Genomic DNA, 22,251 nt, shown 5'->3' with positions numbered 1-22,251 from the left:
TCATGATTTTTGGATTAGCAAAGAGTAAACTATGCATTTACCTTGGTTTAACAAATAAAATTTCTCACAGAAAATTTTGAAATTTTTTATGAGTATAAATACTTTTATCATGTAGATCATGTTACAAGGAAGCCAACAAAATTTGTTTCACTTGATTTGAAGCTCAGATGAATTAGTTATTGATTTTACAAGATTGAACCCTTTTTTAGGTTTTTTGTTGAACTGCGCTGAAATTCGATAAAACTGCTCGATAAATCGAGAAAACCGAGCGGTTACCGACCCAAACCGCTCGGTAACCGATCAAATCAAAAATGCGAGAAAATCGCTCGGTAACCGACCCAAACCGCTCGGTAACCGACCAAATCAAAAATACGAGAAAATCGCTCGGTAACCGACCAAAACCGAGCGGTTACCGAGAGGGCAAAAACACGATTTTTTCGCAAAAATTCAAAATTTGCCGAATGAATTTTCTCCGAATTTTTTTGAATTTTTGACCGGTAATCGCAGTTACCGCGGTTTTTCGGTTACCGCTGGAGGTCGGTAACGTGAACCATGATCACGATGGGCTCCGATCCGGATCATCATGCGAAGGCAAAGGGAGGACACTAATTTGTGTTTTGTGAAAAGGCGCCACAATACCTGCAATAGTAAACTGAAATAAAATTTATAATTATCTTTGTTTATAAGTATATTTGGAGGATGAAGAACGACTTTATCCTATATATATATGTGTAAATTAAACTGTATAGTAGAGTACCGGTGCTAACGTCACGGTATTCAAATTTTACCAATACCTATTATATTTTAACCTAATGCAACTTCAATACTTAATAATTAGAAAAACAATACGTAATGTGTCCATGAGAAAAAACAAGATATACATTAAATTGTTTAAAATAACCCATCCATCATAAAGTATCCACTAATATTTAACCAATAATTGAACATCCTAATGAAGGGTGAACACAATCTTCTTGCAACATATTCCTCCGATACGACATACTCTGTACTTAGCTTATATCATGCAACCGCAAAACTATCAGGTTCAAGTAGTACTGCTTGACAAACCAATGCAAGTGGTCTTGCAGGTCTGCTTTGACTTGCTACCCTGATTGTGGGGCAACCCTATTCTGATTAGTGTGCTGCTATGTCAATTTCATCCAAGCTCTTTTATGATTGCTTTGCTTCTCTTGGCCATACTATTAAAACAAGTGGATATGCAAGGAAAGTAGGGATGAATCCTAAAAGCATGTGATGATTTCATGTGTAGTTACATTCTGATACCTCATCATCAAATATGACTCAAAAATGTAAACAAAAAATCTAGAGAGTTTTGAAGACATACAAGCTCTATGAACATAACAGAGTACGCTATAGACCTCCATAAGCAGCTATTATAGATTTGCATAATCATGAGAAGGGATGAACAATGTCGGTACTAAAATCACAGACCAGTTACCTCATAATAAATTTTCATTATCAAGATAGTGGGAAGAACAAAACAACGACACATTTTGAAATGAAGCCTACAACCAGCTACCTACCTACCTGACACAACACTTGTCCAATATGATCCAGCTAAAGAGAGGTGACCCATTATATGAGCTTCTACTTAGAGCACTACGCTACAGGATATGCCGTTGTTTGCACACTACAAGTACAACAACTACATTCAGAGATACATAACCATGATAACTACAAACTTAACAAAGAGAGCATGTTTTACATGGTCAACATATTTGTATTAGGTAGAACAAAACTCCAATGCCATACAAAAGAAGCATTTTCATTGCTTGATGATCTGAATTTTTTGTATGGTAAACTTAGCATAATAAAAGAGGAACAACTAAAAAATGATAGTGAAAGAAAAAAAAAATAAAAATGCCAAATTGTAGTGGGTAGAATCAAGCTTGAACACAATATGACATAAATTCCTAAAATGTTCAAGGTTCTTCTGAAATTACTTCCTATCTCTAATTCAAGACAATAAAAGATATAACAAAAACATTAAAAAATTCTCCCCGAACAGACACTCTATAGGTACACATTAATCAGAACAACATATTCATGCATTCACATATTAGCAAAGGGTGCTGAAAATTGTAATAATCACTTTTTTCTATGACAAGCTACTGTAATCATTAGAGATACATGGTATTTATATATTGGTTAGAGTAAGTAGATGACATACGTTCTAGCAAATCACTACCCTTTGGATATCTTCAGCAACATGATGACAACAGCTTCAATTATAGAAGTGAAGGTATGCACTTTGCACACACCAAAAAAAATTAAGGTTTGGCAAAAGACTGTACCCATGTCGACATATACCTCTTTACAGTTCACCCATTGTTCATCAACCCTTGGAACAAAATAATTACCTTAATTACCAAAATGAGCAATACCATATTAAATTAAATGGATATTAAAAAATCCCATTTTCCACTTGATTTACAGATTTGTGAAGGTTATCCCTACTCCTTCATATTAGCTATAAAAACAATGTTCTGAAAGCAGTTAGGCCAACAACATCAGATCTGTAAAATTATAGGCTAACCAAGTCCCAATCTAAACAACTGTGATATATGATCTCAATCTTAATATTAAGAAATGCATGTCACATGCCAGTCAGCTAGTGTTGCTGCAAAATGGGTTCTAATAGTCAGCAATCCAAGTGAAAATAACAAATTAAGTAACAGATACAAAAGTTTAGGCACCCAATTTGTATTTTTCATTATGGCATCAACGTAGCACTAAATTAACTTAATTTTACTAAGGAGATCAACAGTAAGTAATCGTTTGTTATGATTATGAGCTAGACAATTAGTCCTGGTGCTAAGATGAAGAAACGAGTAGAAGGAAAAACAAGTGGCCCACAGAAAGATTGACCATACGGTCCATACCTACAATAATATGTTCAAAACTTCAGAAGTATTATCCAAATCAACACTCTGAACACTTCTCCACAAGTACTCATAATCCATCATTCTGCATCGATTGCGTACCTAAGAATTAGCCTCAATGAGTTAATATGCGATAAATAAATCCATTCGAGTACAAGATAGTTCAGCAAGTATTGAAGGGGTTTACTATCCTAAACTAACAAACAAAAGATTTCAAATCATGTGGATCATATTTGAAATATGTAGTAGTGAGAAGTGTGTAAATAGGAAAAATATAAAAGTGGGCATAAACAACCATCCCTTAGTCCTAACAAGAGCAGTGGACCACCATAAAAAACTGACACCTAACATTGCCACCACGGAAACTTAGCCAATCAGAAACCTAACCACTTGATGAGCCAAGATTTGCCCCAAATTGCAACCCAATCTCCTAATTTTGCAGCATTAATTTTCTCTAACGGTAGGTAAGAGTTCGGGTCAAAGAAAGGAGGGACGGCTGGGGGAAAGGGTGCAACTTTGAGTTCACCCTTCTCTTTTTCCTTGCTTTGCTTGGCCGCGTGGGAGCACTGTAGATGCTGCTTCTGGCGGAGGGGACACCGAGCCACCGCGATGCTCGGCCGTGGACCGTGGGTTGTATTTTCTGGTGCATAAGAAAACTCCATATCCACTTGATTAGCAAATTAATCGCTACAAGAAGACTGCACAGCATCACCTCACCTTGTTATTAGCATTTCACTAGAACAAATAATAGGAGATAGTTCTAAGTTGAAAAAGATAAACAAGTAGAGAAATACGGTTTATCAGGAACATGAGCATACACATTTTCACTACCACTTGATTGACTCATTAAACAACTGAGTCAAACCAAAATCAGAGCTCAAAAATTCAGATCAGTGCATCAAATTGAAGCACAAACTGAAGAAATTTATGCCACAGAGTTCAAACCGAGCTCCAAAAAATTAGATGAGGCCATCAAAACTGAAATGGCTGTGGGAACAGAGCAGGTTGTCGATAATCTGAGGACACCGGGTCTGAGACTGTGAACTTGACTCCACGGTGCGGCCTTTCTGCCCCGACGCCGTCTCGCAACCACAGGCTTGAGCCCTGATCTAGCCCTGCCACCGTGCTGGCTTCCTACATCGAAGCGGCCTCGCAGCCCCAACGCAGGCCTCACTATTGCACAGGATCGACGCCCCGAAGGGGAGAAGGAGTGGGGAGGGGGGGGGAGAGCCGAGGTAGAGATAGACGGAAGTCCAAGCCAGGGGGGTTTGAGAGACCACAGACGATATGGAGAACGATGGGATGGCATTGGAGGTGGCATGCGAGAAGGGATCGAGAAGGGAGACGGTGGAGCGGGCGATGGAATGGGACGGATATGGCGGAGGCATGATCGACAATGTGGGGAGGGGATGATGGCAATGGATGGAGGGGAGAGGAACGGTGGTGGTTGCGATAGGGGCAAGGGCGATGACGGTGGTGGCGTAGGCAACTGGATCGAAGGAATGGCAATTGCGGCTGTGTGGAGATGGGAGTGGAGGGGCCACTTGTTAGAGCTCATGAGGGGTGATAGGATGTCTTGCCTGATGTGGAAAACACTACGTATTTTTTAAGTAGTAGAGATTTTCTGATACATCAAATCTTAACCATCCATATGAGATCAAATGGCTCACAGAGAATTAAAGTCATTGTGGTTTTACTGAAGTTAGAGGATCCCAATTCATATCAGGCAAATGTAACTTTAACATTGGACCCAGGAATGGTAGCCTTGTACAAGCAACACCATTTCGGCCATTTTACAAATTTGAAAATTCCACTAAAAAAGAACAAAACTAATTTTGAGATCTTCCTCTTATAAATCCTAAAAAGCTAATTTGGAGATATTGACATTTAAACATGGGATTTGGTAGGAGTGCCCTAGGCCTAAGCTATAGTGCAACACCTAAGCGATGTGCGAAGATCTCAGTGGCAAGCCACTGTGGTAGATCCTCTCCTGCAAAAAATAAATTTAATATCAAAGTGAGCATATAGCCCATGTATCAGATATTAAACTAATAATAACATATACTACACTTGATCTTAGCCAAAAAAACCGAGAAAGGTATGAGTTGCTTCTAGCTCTGCATCTCATCTTATTCTCTCCTAGTACCTTCCAAGTTCAGAACCAGTGATGTGATACTAAAAAAATAGCATGATTAATTGGGATACTTATTAGGGCCCACCTAATCCTGGAGCCCACCGACACTTTGTTGGCAAGAACTCAATGCTCTCTATCACATAACACAAGATGATTTTATCGCTGTCAAACTTAGCAGCTTTTTTGGATTCCATTCTTCTCCACTAATTCACCGATACAAGATTGTGGCCAGCTCTGGCGGGGTCCGCGCACACAACACGCACAACACACTCGACGTGCATGTTGCTCGCACGTTGCAGCGTGGGCGCATGCTCCGTACAACTCGGTCAAGGCTCCAACAGAACAAGCCTGCTGCTGCTGCTTCTAACTAGCAAAATAGAAAAATACTGAGATTAACTAACATTACCCCCCCCCCTAATATAGTTGTTGAAAATGTTGAAGGCACCGATCTTCTAGTGCAAGTTCAAAAAATTGACCCTGCCAAGTGATGTTAGTCAGTATGTCTCCCAGCTGATCATCAGTGCTGATCTTGTGGATGACATCCTTGCCACTCTTGATGCACTCCCAGAATGAAGTGAAAGCGCGTCTTGATATGTTTACTCCAGCCATGAAAAACCGGGTTCTTACATAGCTAGATCGCCAATCAGTTGTCGACGAAGATGGTTGCGACGCTGGCCACTCACCCGCAGAAACTCCTAAGTAGGCGCCCAAGCCAGATGCCCTGGCACACCATAGTCGAGGCCATGCTGTATTCGGCCTCGCATGACGAAAGTGACACCACCAGTTGCTTCTAGGACTGCCAAGTCATTGGCGCACGACCAAGGCAGAAAAGGATGTCAGTGGTGCTCTTGCGATCATCCACATCGCCGGCCATGTACGCATCACTGTAGCCCTCAAGCTTGAGATCATCGTTGCCCTTGGTGTAGCTAAGGCCGAAGTGGAGAGTGCCACCAACGTAGTGGAGAAGATTCTTGACGACGCTCATGTGCTCCGTTATAGGGCTTGCCATGAACCGACTCACATACCCAACCACGAAGCTAATGTCCAGCCAGGTATGAAGCAAGTATTGTAGACTCCCAACAATGCTATGATATAATGTAGGATCAATGGGAGGATTGAGTTGTTCTTACTCAATTTCAAATGCGTCTCCATCATCACTTGAACGTTGTTGCAGCCACTCATGCCTGCCTTGTCTAGGAGCTTTGCAGCATACACCGCTTGGTTCATGGTGATCCTCCTGGGCTCCTGCTTCACCTCGATGCCAAGATAGTAGCTTGGATGCCTGAGGTCGCTCATCTTGAACGAGCGTTGCATCTCCTCCTTGAATTGATCAATCTCACATGGGTCGGCACCGGTTAGAATCAGAACGTCAACATAGACGCCCAGGAGCAGATGCTCCAACCATGTGTCACGTGGATGCCTGAGGTCGCTCATCTTGAATGAGCGCTGCATCTCCTCCTTGAATTGGTCAATCTCACATGGGTTGGCACCGGTGAGAATCAAATCGTCAACGTAGACGCCCAGGAGCAGACGCTCCAACCATGTGTCACGTGTGCACACCGCGTGCTCCTCTATGCATCAAGTGAAACCGAGCACCACCAGCGTGCTGTCTAGTTTAGCATTCCACACCTGCGGAGCTTGACAGAGATCATAGAGCGCTTTGCGCAGCTTTAACACTTGCCACTCATGGCTGACGATGGACAAACCCGGCAGCTGAGCGACGTAAACCTCCTCCATGAGGTTGTCGTTGAGAAATGCTGACTTAACGTCAAGGTGATGCACTGGCCATCCTTCATGTGCCGTGAAGGCCACCAACGCACGCACCGAGTCAAGTCATGCCACTGACCCGAACACTTCATCGAAGTCAACGTCGACATGCTACACATAGCCCTTTGCAACAAGCCATGCCTTGTGCTTGACCACTGCCTCTTGCGCATCCTTCTTGAGCTTGTACACCCATTTGAGGCTGATCGAACGGTGACCAACCGGGAGCTCCATCACCTCCCAGGTGTCATTGTCCTCGATGACAGCCATCTCTTCCTTCATCGCTGCTCACCATGCGGGATCGTGCTCCATCTTGGCAAATGACGTAGGCTCCTCTAGCGCCGCTAGTAGCCACTCCTCGGGATATTGCTCGTGCGGCTGGGCGGTGTCAATGTAATTCTCCACAGTGTGGAACCGGCATGGTGCACTTTTGTCATCGAGGTCGAGCTTGGACGGTACGTGTGACGGCGGTGTGGCAAACTCGATGCGCACACCCCTAGAGCTGCCTCCAGTGCTCATGCGCCTGCGCGATGTCTCCATGCTATGTTCCTCGATTGTAGGGGCCGCAGGGGATACAGGAGCGTATGACGCACCACCGCCCGAGAGAGCAGTGATCGTGTACTCCACGGTGAACGTCTCAGAGATAGCGCTGTCGTTTGCCTCCTAATTCCACCCTTTGGCCACGACGTCGTGGGTAACATACAGTCATCCACTCACCGGGTCATACACACGATAGCGCTTCAAGCCCGGCTCTTACCCCACGAACACCATCTTCACACTTCTATCGTCTAGCTTCGCGGCGTGAGGACGAGTGACCTTGACATGCGCCAGGCACCCGAACGTGCGCATGTAATGCACTGTCAATTTCTCACTATACCATACCTCATACGGCGTCATGCCACTAACACTCTTCGTCAGTGAATGATTTAGGTTGAAAACAGTTGTGCCAATCACCTCCTCCCAAAATGTACTTGGCATGTTCTTCGCCTTGAGGAGACAATGCGTTATAGCCATCACCGTTTGGTTTCGATGCTCCACGATGCCATTCTGTTGTGATGAATTTGGCATCGTGAGCTGCTTGTGCACGCCTTCTCCGCACAGTACTCCCCAAACGTCATGGAGGTGAACTCCCCTCCACGATTCATGTTTAGTGCATGGAGCTTCCTATCCGTCTCCACCTCGATGTCGACCTGAAATTTCTTGATCGCATCGGTTGCCTTGTCCTTGCTCAACAATAACACCAGCCACATGTATCGGTTGTTATCGTCGATGAGGAGGAGGAAGTAGCACCTGCCGCCATGGGTCACCGGAGTGATAGGGCTGCACAGGTCACCATGCACAAGGTCAAGATGATGCTTGGCACGGTACTTCGCCTCTAGCGGACACGGTCATATTCAGCACACCGTGTGCCGAATATGGCACTGTAGCCCATATTCAGCACACCATGTACCGAATATATTAACCGTATAATATATTCGGCACATGGTGTGTTAAATATGGGCTACAGTGCCATATTCAGCACTCGGTATTTGCCTATCGTGCAGTCACTAATTCAGCACATGGTTATATTTGGCACACCGTGTGGCAAATACGTCACTGTAGCACGTATTGGTTATACAGTGTGCCGAATACAGTTGATATTCGGCACACGGTGTGCTGAATACGGGTTACAGTGGCGTATTCACCACACGGTGTGCCGAATATGGATTTTTCGGTATATGATATATCGAAAATCCATTTTCAGTAAATAATGTGTCGAATACGTATGCTAATTTTTTAAATACGATAAATATTATTTATTTTAATAAATACGTTTATGTATGTTGTTTATTTTTAGATTTTTGACCACTCGACGCGCATGTCGTTTGCTCGGTCAAAGACTCCAACAGAATGAGCCTGCCGCTACTGCTTCTAACTAACAAAATGGAAAAACAACGAAATTAACTAACACACTTCACTTCAGCCCAACACGCAAACATGACGGGCCCAAATTTTGCTAAGGGCTACTCAGAAACCCAACCCAACTCGTCCACGCTTCCCTTCCGCAGCTCCTTGTCCCCTTCCACCTCCGATGGCCACCGCGACAACGACGGCGCCGGCGGGCACCGCCAGTTTCAGACCGGCACCTCCGCAGCCGCCGCCCTCAGCGCCAGCCGCTCCTCCGAGGATCTTCACCACGGGCGCCGTCAAATCGGAGGCCACTCCCACCCCCACGTCCACCGCCGCCGCTGCAGTCGGAGCGGAGGAACCGTCCCACATCATCACCGTCCCGAGTTACTCAGGTAAACAAATCTCCAACACCCGCGCCATGCCCCAGCACGGCGGCGCCCACCTCTTGGGAAGCTAGAGCCTATGTATAACCGTAACCGGGGATTCCCCTCGCAGCGTGGTTCTCGTACGACTCGATCCACGACACAGAGCGTCGCCTCCTGCCGGATTTCTTCGAGGGGGAGGCCGCGGCTGCGTCCGGGTGCCGGGGCCCCGACGCGTACAAGTACTACCGCGACGCGCTGGTGCGGAGGTTCCGTGCGCGGCCGGGGCGACGGCTCACGCTCACCGAGGCCAGGCGGGGCCTTGTCGGCGACGTTGGCTCCGTCCGCCGCGTCTTTGACTTCCTTGAGGAGTGGGGACTCATCAACTATGGTGCTTTGCCATCCGGGTCGAAGCAGGCAAAAGAGAAGAGGGAGGAGGCTGCGCCACAGCCTTCGGTGCCTGCTGGGTCAACAACACCCAGGAAGCTTTGCACTGGGTGCCGCACCGTTTGTGGGCTTGCTTACTTCGCCTGCGAGAAGGTGAGTGCCTTGCCCTTGTTTTGATTTGTTAACTGCATATATATGTGCTACTGCATAAGGTTTGTGTTACAGACACATATTTGGTAAAACGCATGAAACATTTTAGATTTGAGTAGGATTACCTTTGCTCGTTTATGCGACCATTTGCTACAGTATTCACCAATTAGTGTGAATGCGATGTAAAAGAACTTCGTCTTACTAGTGAACAAGATTGCCACAAGTTACATTGAGCTATCAAAATCTACATCTTTGGTTCCTCGTGGTATTTAGGTGTTCCTGGTTGATCCATGGTTGTGACTCGTTTATCTTGATTGATATGCCTCTTAGAATGGGAATTAGTACAGATGAGTGAACAACCTTATTGACAAAAGGCCAACGTTGCATATTAGCATAGTTTGCTTTGGGAATTGATTTATTTAATTGCTAATGAATTTGAACTGAGGGGGGTTATACTTGTCTACACTAAATGACCCGCACATGTTGAAGTCTTTATCCTTCTTATCCTCGTCGAGAAAGTGTATCTGGACAGGTGGGCACACAACCTTGTCAATAAATATTTTGTTTAGGTTTTTTAGATTACTGTTATGTGCAACTACTGAAGTGTTTATGTTTTTCCTGATCTCATTGCATAAATTAGATGACTTGTAGTCCGATTAGCAGTGTTACTAGGATACGGGTGCGGGAGTTGGAGTCCGACTCAGGTGTGGGTGTCCGACTCGGCAAACTCAAGAATATAGGATTCAGGGATTCTTCTAATATATATATATATATATATATATATATATATATATAATGTTTTAAACCTAAGTATATACATAAAAGATATGTATAACATAGAGATCTACATCTTTAATACACCAGAGGGGAAATAAAATTGTATTTCTGATTTACAATCAAATCCACTATATTTGTGAAGGCTAAAAAGAAGAAAGAAAATAGAAAAGAATAAAGGTGAAATGGCTAAATGGGTCGTCATTTGTAGGCCTATCCAGCCCGTCCAAGTTACCCTAACTCCTTTAGCCTCTCTTCCACGCACGCCACCGCTTCCTCATCACTTCGCTGCCTCCCCTCTAGATTCCTCTCCTCTCCCTCGCCGCCAGCCTCCTCTCCCCCGTGGCCCCGTCGTCGTCGCCTCCTCTCCCCCGCCACCTCCTCCTTACCTCCCCTGCCGTCGCCTCCTCCTCCTCTCCCCGCGGTTTGGGTCTGGGCAGCTGGTGAAAGGGGATGAGCGCCGGTGTGTGACGACGTGCTCGGCGTGGCTTCTCTGATGCTGCAGGTCCGTCTCCTCTTCTCCCGACACGGCCACAACGCGTCGGATGCGTGCCGCACCGCGTCCGACGCGAGTCGACATGGCGATACGCGTTGACGCGGCCAAAATTTTTTGGACACGCGTGTCCCTGTAAGCTGTAACACTGCCAATTAGTAGTTCTGATGTGCCTGTATCTTTGCACTTCAGAGCTTGTGGCTCGGGCAGGATGATAACAATTAAGGCATTGCGTGAGCTTTTGTAGTAACTTCATTATCTCATAGCTATTTTGGAGGGATTGTGACTGTAGTCAGTTTGTCAGCATTACTTTAGAATGAATTTTGAATTAATGTACTCCTCGATGCCATTCTTTTACCATTAAAAGGACATGTGATGAAGATTTGTAAATGTTATAGAGTAAGTGCATGTTATTTGAAGTCAACCATGAATTTCATTGCTGTTACATTGGAACACGCGTTGGCCTGTATTTGCCTCTTCATTTTGTACAATTGGTAGAATGTGCCTACATCAGTTCAACTACTGTTGTCATATATTGTTGTAAGTTGTAACCATGTTGGCTGAAACTTTACTGTTGATTTCTTGGATATTTTAATCGGAAGAGTTACTAAGTCGTTTTCTTAACATTTGCTTATGATCAGGCAGATATAAGTCTCTGTGCTAGGTGCTTTGTACGTGGTAACTACCGGCCAGGTCTGACTACAGCAGACTTCAAGAGGGTTGAAATTACCGAAGATGCAAAATCAGATTGGACTGACAAAGAAACCCTTCACTTGCTTGAGGCTGTCTTGCATTATGGTGAAGACTGGAAAAAAGTGTCTGAACATGTTGGTAGTCGATCAGAGAAAGATTGCATTGCTAGATTCATCCGGATGCCTTTTGGAGAACAGTTCATGGGACCCAAGGAGGATAAAATGCAGTTTGAGAATGATGACGACATTAATGATGACTCAGGAGCAGATATCTCAAAACGACTACGCCTCACACCACTGGCAGATGCAAGCAATCCAATTATGGCCCAGGTCTGTATCGTTGATTCTACCCTGGTGTGGCAGCTGCTAATTCTTGATTCAACTTGAACTAGGAGCAAAATGCAATAGTTTTCGCCAACAGAATTATATTTGTAAATTGCAACTTATGAGTCATGCGATGTATCGAAAAGTATCACCTGAAACACTACATTTGATACATTGTTCTTGTTAATAGATGAAAATCACTTGCTCAGATATCCTCAGCTCCTCGCACATATAGCTAAAATTGTTGCCGGCATAACATTTGAAAAGTGATTCCTGGCTTTGGTGTGCACAACATGTGTTGCAATGGCCTGCTATGTGCATGCTGGTGGCAGCTGTGTTTCGTCGGCTGCTTACATGGCTGTTTACTTTGAATAAGGAGAATAACTGATGGAGAAAACTGAGTTGCTGATGTTGTTTTTGCAGGTTGCATTCTTATCGGCTATTGTGGGTTCAGATGCTGCTTCAGCTGCAGCTCATGCAGCTATATCTGCACAATCCCGGGTTGATTTAAATGACAGCGAGATTGATTCTTCAATGAACAGTAGCAGGGAAGAAGGTATAAGCTCTTCTCTCTAAACCGTGGGTTTGACATATATTTTTTTTGGCAACTCTGCCATATTGACGTTGAATTATTGCTCAACATACTGCTTTGCACATCACTCTGCAAAGTGCAAGCAATGGCAACAATGATGGTTGGTGTGTGCTGTGTCAATAGCTTCAGTATGCAAATGACATTCTACAGGGAACAATAAGCTCATTCATGCATGCGTAGTATTATAGCATTGTGGCATATGCAAATAATAGTATATGAACTTGTATCTGAGTTATGTATGTGGCAGGAGTGGATACAGCATTGACGAACTCAATACGAAGTATGCATAGACACATATTATGAACAATATTCAATTTCGAAATTCTCTCTGCCTGCTGAATGCGTACCATGATTGTGAGTTAAAAAGTTATATTTGCTAACATTAGTGTCCCCTTCAGAATCGTCTTGCACAAATGGCCTTTTAGTCAATGATTTACTCAAAGAGGCCGCTGCTAATGCACGAGGGCAACTTCAGATGGAACGGAGCAATACAGAGCAATCTTTATCCGACATAGTAGATGTCCAGGTACGAACAATAGAACTCCGAGATAATGACCGCTTAAAAGTTGATTGGTATATTGACTTTGTCTGTATCATCTCTTGTTGTAAAACCATTTCAGATGAAGGAAATCCAAGACAAAATATGCCGTTTTGAACAGGAGGAGATGCTGATGGAGAAAGAGCGACAGCAGCTCCATTGTTTAAGGGATTTGCTTTTCGCAGATCAACTGGCAGTCATGCAACATCAGCGCAGGCCCCTAGCTGTACCGACCGAGAGCAAAGATGATGAGAAGCCAAAACCTATGATTAGCATAAGTTGATTCAAATAGAGCTTCATCGTAGCATGATTTTGATGCAGTATTGAGCTGCATTCCACCGTATCTGCATTAGCTAACCCTTTGGCGTCTGTAGAGTAGCTCATTCACTTTTGTGTGTTGGTTTGCCTCAGCTGTTGTATGAAGTATGAACAATGTCTAACCAATTTCGTTTTCATTCCAGCTAAATGAGAATTGTGTTCCTATTTAAATTAAACAATGGCCTGGAAGTGTGAGGCAAGTTTACATCCCGAGCCGAGTACCATATACCAGTTGTTAGTTGGTGTGCTGTGGTTGTGCAACTTTGAACGGGAGCCTTGCCGAGTCGCTACGACGACGTCCCCACAGGCCCACACCCAGCGGCCTTTGCTGCACGTTGCCACTGCCCATCTCCACGCCACCTCCCGCATAGGGGTATAGAAATGAAATGGTGTTCACCGATCCTTTTTAATTCAACTAATAATATTATTTTTTTAAATTTGAGTATTTTTTTTTAAAAATAATGTAATTAGTTAAATTAAAGAGAATCGTTAGATACCTTCAAGTTCACCAATTTGCACCCCTACACTTCTATCCCCTTGTGCAAGTGTCGACCACCTTGGCTAGCTTCTTTCTCAACTCAGTGCTCAGACTAGCCCATTCCCGTGAGCTGTCTTTCATCTAATTTTCTTTCAAATAATATTATTTAAATGAAAAATTGCAACTTGGGATAGGGCGGATTTCCCAAGTTGCAAAATTGCGTTTTAGACAAATTGCAACTTGTATAAAAGGCATACCTAAGTTGTAAAAAATGCACTAAATAATGCTATTTGAAAAAAATCCTCCTTGTCTTCGGTGGATACAACCATTAAATCCCTGATGCGTCCCTTATTCCTTAGCCAGTCAGTCTCCTAAGACCATCTCCAACGGTTTCCCTTCAGGGACCAAAATCCCTTCACGACGGGATTTTCGTTCCCTTCAGCGCTCCAACGGTTTCCCTTCACGGTTCCCGTCACGACGGGATTCCCAGGGTCATTCCCTTCAGGACGGGATTCTCTCTCTTTTCTCTTCGCGATTCCCCTCGAGGGGAAGCTGTTGGAGATGAGAGGAAATAAAGGGAATGAGAACGGGGAAGGGAATCGGGAAGGGAACGAAATAAAGGGAATATGGTTGGAGATGGTCTAACCAACGGTTCACCATCGCTCTGTTAACCTGCACCTTCGACCGCCCTCTTTGGCTAGTGAGCCTTGAAGCCTAATCTGGCCACCTCGACCCTGAAGCTCGCAGGAGGAGCCAACCTCATCATAGCAGGAATCTCAACGTGGTATCTTAAAATTAAAAATTTGAACGGTTATTTATTTGATTTGTGAATTATATCATAACCCATATTTAATCGTCTTTCCTCGGCATCAGTCGATGGGCACCGATGAGGTTACTGGAGGGGGGTTTAGGGGTTCAGGAGCTCGCTGGGGATTAGAGGGATGATCGAGACGGCGGTTGAACCGGCGGCACCATCGATGTAGGTGGCAGAGGACAGTGGATGGTGCCAGCAGCGGGGAGGCAAGAAAATAGTCTGACAATGCTAGATATTGACGATTAGTAAATTGTTGATCTTACGAATATGTGAATAAAGTAGGATATACTCCCGTAGTCGAATCGTATACTAAAATTTATATAGCTTTAGGTTTCTCGAAAGATAATAGCTCTACGCCATATGGTCCTGTATTAATATTAAAGACATATTACAAAGGAGGATCTTGGCTAGTCTAGATGAGATCTAAACCTAGTCGATAGCTTCTTACGAGTAGTCTCGACGAGAAGTTGATGTAGATCACGGGAATAGAAAGCTCGGGGCTCGTGGTGCGCTTTAGGCTTATGTAGGTTTGTGCAATAGGCTTGTGCCTTCTCGTCCTCAGAAAGGTCTTCTAGCACCATATATATATGGTGGTTGACGTGTAGCATCCAAATTCCTTTTCGAATAGGATTCGATCATTCTTAAACTTAGGGATATTCTGAAATATACGGGCAGTTTTCATATATACAAGGACTCATTTTCTGGATACAGTCGTATGCTCCTAAAATTTAGGAAACCTCAGGGGATTCGTATATGTATAGAACAACCATATACGATAAGTTTATACTACTCATTGTCACTAGGTTAGCATGGCACGGTGGCAACGGGCGGTGGGCACGGATCCATAGAGACAAAGGAGGCGGGCGGGGTGGAGGAGCATGACGAGATGCACACTAGAGAGAGAGAGAGAGAGATTTGCAGTGAACAACAATAAAGAGAGAGGAAGAAGATGAATGGATGGTATCCATTTGGAAAGCTTTGGTTTGACAATCCTCTAATCTCTACTATATAAAATATGAGTTGATTCTTGTTGTGAGGAACAGTGACATCCTAAGAGGGAGATGGATGAATTAGGACACTTAGAAACTAATAGCTTAAAAACTTCACAAGATAAACATATCTCAATTTCTATCTAAATGTGCTCTAGGTTTATCTAATATATCTACTATACTGCTCAAAAGGATTGCAACCTATTCTAGCAAGGTAAATTGCAAGTATGTAATGCAAAAATATAAATAAGGTAGAGAGAACCTGTTTCCAAACTTTGAGGTTATTTCAATCACAACTGCTTCCTTAGCCAGCCAAAAGACATTAGAAACTAGAGCCAGAAGCCAACCATTTGGATAGCTTTTGACTTTTTTTTTTCAGAAAAACACTGAAAAAACCTATTCAAATGAGGATTTATCTTCTACCTTGTAATGTACTGTTCAGTCAGCTTATAGCTTATTGCCCATCATGTTCATTTTCTTTGGCTACATTCTTCGGTTGGTATAGTCTCGGGCTATGACCAAGAGAAAAATTCCCAACTCTTCAAGTGTGATCTCGCAGGTCACTTTTTCACATAAGGTATAATACTATTTTGCCACGTCACCTTATACAGTTTCCAACTCTTTATAATTTCCATATCTCTTCTTAATTAGTTGGACGGACAATACCTTTTGTAGTCATAAGAAGCCAATAGAAAGAAGAAAGAAGTATAATTGGTTATTGTGTAAGTTGACACTCTCAGGCAGGTTTATGGCAAAGTTAGGTGAAACATGAAGATTTCTATGAAATATGAAGATTTTTGTACTTGATCAAGACTTAAGAGAAATTGTGAAACATAAAGATTTTTGCACCGAAGAAAATTTATGAATCATGAAGATTTTTGCACCAAAGAAAATACGAAGTTTAGTCTGCGTATGTGATTTGGATTACTTTTCTACTTTGCTGAAACTTATATATCAATCAATTTTGTATTGTTAAATTTATTATTATTTTATTGTAATATATATGTTTCATTCATTAACTATTTTATCTTGTGGATTTTTTTTCCTGTTACAACTTATAATGCAGCTAATAACTTTAAAAATCTATTTTATGAAAAAAAGTAAAGAAAAACTGTTAAAATAGGAACGAAAGAAAGGATCCGTAGAGATGGTATTAGATCTCAAGCATCAGCGCTCTCAGACCATTCCTTTCGTCCTCTTCTTCGCACTGCCACCGCCCACGGCCGCACCGTCGACTCCAGCCCCAAGCACGGCGGCCACCCAAAGGCTCTCCGGTCGTGATCGAAGCACGGCATTGGATTGGCGTGGAGTGGAGATCTATCCAGACTTGGGGTTGGTTTCTTCTTTTGTTGGTAAGAACCCTAACTTGATTGGATGGATCTTAGCTAGAGCGAGTCTTGTTCGTGGAGATCTTCGAACTACTGCGAGAAATCGGTTCCGAATCTCTCTCTCAGTTAGTTAGCAGCGGATCGCTTTGCTGTATTGCGAGGTACGGATTTAACCCATCCATCCGTGGATCTGGTTTGGTTCGATTAGGTTCTCCTTTCTCTCCATTGCTCGCAATATCGATTTCAGTTGACGCCACACGAGTCGGTGTCCGACGCGCGGGTGCATTTTATTTTCCAGATTGGTTTTTGAACTGAAATTGGGAGTTGGAATCCCCACGCTAAGTCTGCTCATGTGGCCAGTGAGTGACCCGGGGTTCATCATGGTGTATTTAGCTGGGAGAATGGGGGACGATATGGATCATCATTGGCACCACTGAAAGATTGCTCGGAATGGGATGGGATGGCAATGCAAGGAGGCCCAGATTGTGTAGAGTAGAAAAGGATGGATCACGATCAGGTGTGGGCGCATGAGGGTGCGATGGGTGTTCTGAGTTATCTATTAGGGAGTGCATGGGGAAATGTTTTGATGCTTGTGGATGGGATGCTAGAAAATGATCAATGGCTACTGGCTAGTCCCTCTATTCTCTTTCTTTATTTGGAGCGCATATGCGTTTTTCTATTTGATGTTATAGGATTGTGAGAAGAGACATAAATATGCCTTGGAAAGTACTACTATCTCATTTAGTGTGTAATCCATCTACAAGATTTAATCTCTTTTTTTGTAGGTCACTAAGATTTAAGGTATGTGGTTTATCATAGAGAAACAAATTTAGTGGTAACAAGATAAGCAAATTTTATGAATACACATGACCATCTTGTGATTTTTATTAGTACAAGTGCACGAATCTAAATCATAAAAAAAAAGGTAATGGAGGGAGTAGTGTTTGTCCATTTGATAATGCTACGACTAACTAAGGAGGAAGATAAGACAGCCATGAAAGTTTGGAAGAAGTTTTTCTAGCATCTGATCTGATTGATATTGAGAAAAACAAATGCAGGATTGTAGTTCTGGCTCTTTTCTCAACAAATCCTTAAGTGTGTATTATCCTGAAAAGATTGTGAAGCGGCCTGATCGTTAGAGTAAACACAATTTGCAATTTCTCAAATCTGATTAGACTCGAGATTGCCATTGTTTTAATTACATCTCTAGTTACCATGCGTTCCTCAGTATATTTTCATAATGTGTTGTGAATACTGAATAGCAGTGGCCAATAATAATTTCCAATTGCATTGGAAGGATGCTTGATTTGTCATTTATTTATACCATTCCAGGTTAATCGCAAGTCAAGACTCTTGTAATTTTATGTAGGTCCAAACTGTCCTTTTTGGCCAAGAAAAATCTGATTGGCACTAAATCACAATTCCCAACTATTCACTATCTAAAAAAATCCCAACTAATGCTATTTCAAGAGCACTTTTACCACGATATGGTTGTTACTGTAGACAGTAGGTTGCACAATTCGAGTGAGATGTAATGATGTGGATCATACTTTACTTTACCTGTATCTTCGAATGATTGTTCTCTGATTGCTATTTTATTCAGTTGCTCCATTCAGTTACGATGGCAGCGATGAATAGTGATTTGGGAGGCCTAGCTGGCAGGCCTACAAATCCACAAGCAAATCCTTTTGAAGGTGCCTTGTATGGTGCTGGACCAGGACTGATCCGTACTGGACTAGGAGTGTACGGGGAAAAGTTTTTAGATTCAAGTTCTGAGTTTATGCAGAGCAATGTAAGTTAATTTACAGTTTTCTTGTTTGGAGATTGTTGTGACTATCTAGAAATTAGAGAAGCTAAAACTTGTTCTGCTGTGTCAGATTACGCAATATTTGTCTGACCCTCAGTACTACTTTCAAGTCAACAGCCAGTATGTGAGGAACAAACTGAAGGTCATCTTGTTCCCTTTCTTGCACAGGGTAAGAGCTGGTGACCTTTATTTATCTCTGCAAGATTATGCATATTGTGATTTTGTGAAGTCTCATAACTTGCGCATGGCATTTATTGCCTTCCTTAAGGGTCACTGGACAAGAATAACTGAACCAGTAGGGGGAAGGCTGTCCTACAAACCTCCAGTCCAGGATATCAATGCACCAGACTTGTACATCCCTTTGATGGCATTTGGCACCTACATTGTAGTTGCTGGATATGCCTTGGGAGCTCTTGGCAGGTAAATACACTCTGAACAGTTCTTTGTGTTCTATCTAGAATTAGATAAAAATTTGTACTAGCGGTACAGACAGAAAGGCAGGTAAATATATGAAACCACTGCATTTTACATGATTGATTCATCTTGAAGTACATTGGTCGGTGATGCAGGTTTACCCCAGAGGCTCTGACCCTACAGTTCTCTAAGGGGTTACTTGGTTGGTTTCTGCAAGTCATCCTCATCAAAGGTCTGCTGTACTCCCTGGGCAGTGGCGAAGCGCTGTTGCTGGACATTGTGGCGTACGCTGGATATGGTTTCGCCGGTACTTCCCTTGCGATGCTGGCCCGCATCTTCTGGACCTTCCTGTACTATTTCATCATGCCATGGTTCTGCATCTGCACGGGAGTTTTCCTCGTGAAGACCATTAAGAGGGTTCTTCTGGGCGGGCCAAGGAACTACGAGAGGCACCCCAGCCGGAACCACTATTTTCTGCTCTTCCTGGCCGTCGTGCAGTTCCCTATGCTGTTCTGGCTCGGCAACATCAGCGGTTGATTTTTTGATCGAGCTACGTAAATCGTTTTTGAGAGACTGCCGTGCAGAATAAACTTGTGATAATTCTTGCTGATGAACTTCATAGTTGTTACCTTAGGCTATTGTGAAAATGCTATAGAACTTTTAACTATGGATCTATGGATTAACGGATGAAAGCACGCGTTACTAATTCACTAGGGATGGAGATGACCTGTTACATACATTTATGCTCTTTGATTCGTACATCATGTATCGCGCTCTCATCTCAACTCTCGTTTTTTTTATATCAGATTGTTTGATTTGCATATCTTATGGAATCAACAACTAATCAACTAAACCAACGATTCGCCACTAAGAAATGAAGCAATCAATCTTCTCTGTACCATCTTCAATACCCTTCTGTAGCCCTAAAAGGACTACTCACACATAAAAGGATCAACACAAATTATAAATAAATAAATAAATAAAATGAGAAACTTTCCTTGATTACTGAAAGAAATGTGCATGAAGCAAATATCTGAAGTTCCTCCAATGCAAATAGATCAAGAGATCATATTACAATGTATGTCAATCTCTTGATCTCAGACTTTCTAACTAAAGATCTTTCAGAAGTTGTGTAAGGCGCAAGCAGAAGTTGATCTGAATCTCTCTTAATACCATATACTCTCCTCTAGTCTTCTAACTCATGATCCCTTGCGAAATGGAGATGACCCATTTTATAAAAGTCAATATGTTTGATGAGATGACGCTCCTGGCGAGTGATATGGTCAGACAATACAATCAGTGGCGACCATACCACACCCCTCCAAACTTTTTAGAGTTGATTTGGTAGATGCCTCCAAAATGGAAGTTGTTCCAAATTACGTCTTCTATGCACATGTACCTTAAGTTTCAGAATTGACTGTAATTTTTTTGTGTTTTACTTCAACAAGTACCTTTGTGCGCATTAAATTATTACAATTAATATAAATGGTAAGTAATCAGCATGATTCGAGGGCAAAACCCCTAAAACCATTATACATATTTTGGACTCATCAACCTCCCCAAGCTTAGTTCCTTGCTCATCCTTGAGTAAAGGCAACGAGGAAATAACGAAGTAAAAGAAAGGAAAAATACCGGGTCCCAAAATATTCGTATGATGGTAAACTTCTTTTCATCGAAAGAGGGGTTTTTAGAAATTCTCATATCGGAATCAACTTACTCATTTGTAAGAGATTGCATATTCATATGCATAACTATGTCGTCAGACAGTCATAAGAATTTTCATTATTCTCCATACCACTAGAGTTTCGGGTCAAGGATCACCCTGCGATTCCATTCGGAACATAAACTTATCAAGTGGGCATACTTAACGTTTTCCATTAATAAAATGCCAAAAAGATAACAAAATAAAATCATGTTATTCATCCCAGGCTTATCACTAGGACTTTTGAGGTCCGAGGCATAGCGGGTGCACTCATAGTTAGTAATTTTGTCAACCATCGAAGCATTATCAGGGTTCATTCCTGATTTTTTTTTTGAAAAAAGTTCGAGATTGGCTTATTATCATGTTGGCACCAGGTTAGTGTCATCACTACAGCTCGCCTTCATTAATAGTCGATTGTGGGTTCCCTCTCTTGTTTGGAGAGTTCACCTGCATTTCATTCAACCTTCGTAACTAGAGGAGTGTTGCCTTTCCCATTAACATAAAAGAAAGAAATTTATTATTGATTGGCAATTCCTTGTGCCCATTTGCTTATTTAGTCATAAATTTATTTATTTTTATCGTGTAGTAGGAAAGAGAATCAAGATAATAATTAAGCATGCTCACAATATGGAAGGGCGGGCGACATGAGTCTAGATTTCCAATTTTTCAAAATGGAACATATATTTGCAATTTTTTGATTTAGAAAATATAAAAATAAAAAACTCTTGTGAAGACAGGTTCGGTTGCCTCCTAATTTGCCTTCTGGCCTGGCCCTTTGTTGTGGTGGGTCTGGCCCTCCTCTCCGGTGGTGATGGGATGCATTGATGCATCTCTTGCATTTATATTCTCCTTTTTAATGAAAGTGGTGCATTGTGTTTGAAACTACTTGATCTCATAAAAAACAAAAAATAAAATAAAACAAAGGTAGACCGACAAACAAAGATGTAGTCTCTAGATCCTTTCTCAACTTTATTATTCTCTATTCGGACGCAAAGATATAGTCCTTAAATCCTTTCTCAACTTTATTTTGATCATTTCTCAACTTTATCGATCTATCTTTGGTAGCCTCAGACCCTCCCTCATATTTATAGGTGGGGGTGGGATCGAGAGGGATTTTGCTATGATACAATTGCGTGCAAGTTGTATGTGGATTGTAGCTTTTCCTTCTGGATTAGTATTTGGCTTTCCTTCTTCTAACAAACAACTCTAACTCATTTAGACAGGTGTCCACACAATTAGAAGCTACAATTTCATAACAAACACATCACACCCATATGCATTCCCACACATCAAACCCATGCCCACACATACCTGTATACGTATGTCCTAACGCTTGTCGAACTAGATAGGCCTAACCTCACTACTGCTAAGAAGATCGATATCCTCCGTTGATGATTT

General features: G+C 42.5%; 2 protein-coding genes and 1 non-coding gene across 3 annotated transcripts; 2 read left to right on the top strand and 1 right to left on the bottom strand.

Annotated features, from left to right (window-relative positions):
* Positions 1-4,808: 4,808 nt before the first annotated feature.
* LOC133923344 (U2 spliceosomal RNA) lies at positions 4,809-5,005 on the bottom strand. The gene has a single exon (XR_009910600.1). It is a non-coding gene; the product is annotated as a U2 spliceosomal RNA (small nuclear RNA).
* Positions 5,006-8,771: 3,766 nt separating this feature from the next.
* Positions 8,772-13,531, top strand: LOC133922483 (SWI/SNF complex subunit SWI3B-like). Its single transcript, XM_062367844.1, has 6 exons — positions 8,772-9,083; positions 9,187-9,593; positions 11,499-11,879; positions 12,297-12,429; positions 12,864-12,991; positions 13,086-13,531. The coding sequence occupies exons 1-6, from the start codon at positions 8,873-8,875 to the stop codon at positions 13,284-13,286; spliced, it is 1,461 nt and encodes a 486-aa protein (XP_062223828.1). The 5' UTR covers positions 8,772-8,872; the 3' UTR covers positions 13,287-13,531.
* A 3,228-nt stretch (positions 13,532-16,759) lies between these two features.
* Positions 16,760-19,861, top strand: LOC133922480 (uncharacterized). The gene is made up of 5 exons (XM_062367840.1): positions 16,760-16,954; positions 18,534-18,722; positions 18,808-18,906; positions 19,006-19,157; positions 19,307-19,861. The coding sequence occupies exons 2-5, from the start codon at positions 18,552-18,554 to the stop codon at positions 19,686-19,688; spliced, it is 804 nt and encodes a 267-aa protein (XP_062223824.1). The 5' UTR covers positions 16,760-16,954; positions 18,534-18,551; the 3' UTR covers positions 19,689-19,861.
* The last annotated feature ends 2,390 nt before the right edge of the window (positions 19,862-22,251 follow it).

Source organism: Phragmites australis, chromosome 6 (assembly GCF_958298935.1).
Source record: "Phragmites australis chromosome 6, lpPhrAust1.1, whole genome shotgun sequence".
NCBI classification, from domain to species: Eukaryota; Viridiplantae; Streptophyta; class Magnoliopsida; order Poales; family Poaceae; genus Phragmites; species Phragmites australis.
This window is presented reverse-complemented; position numbering and strand designations above follow the sequence as displayed.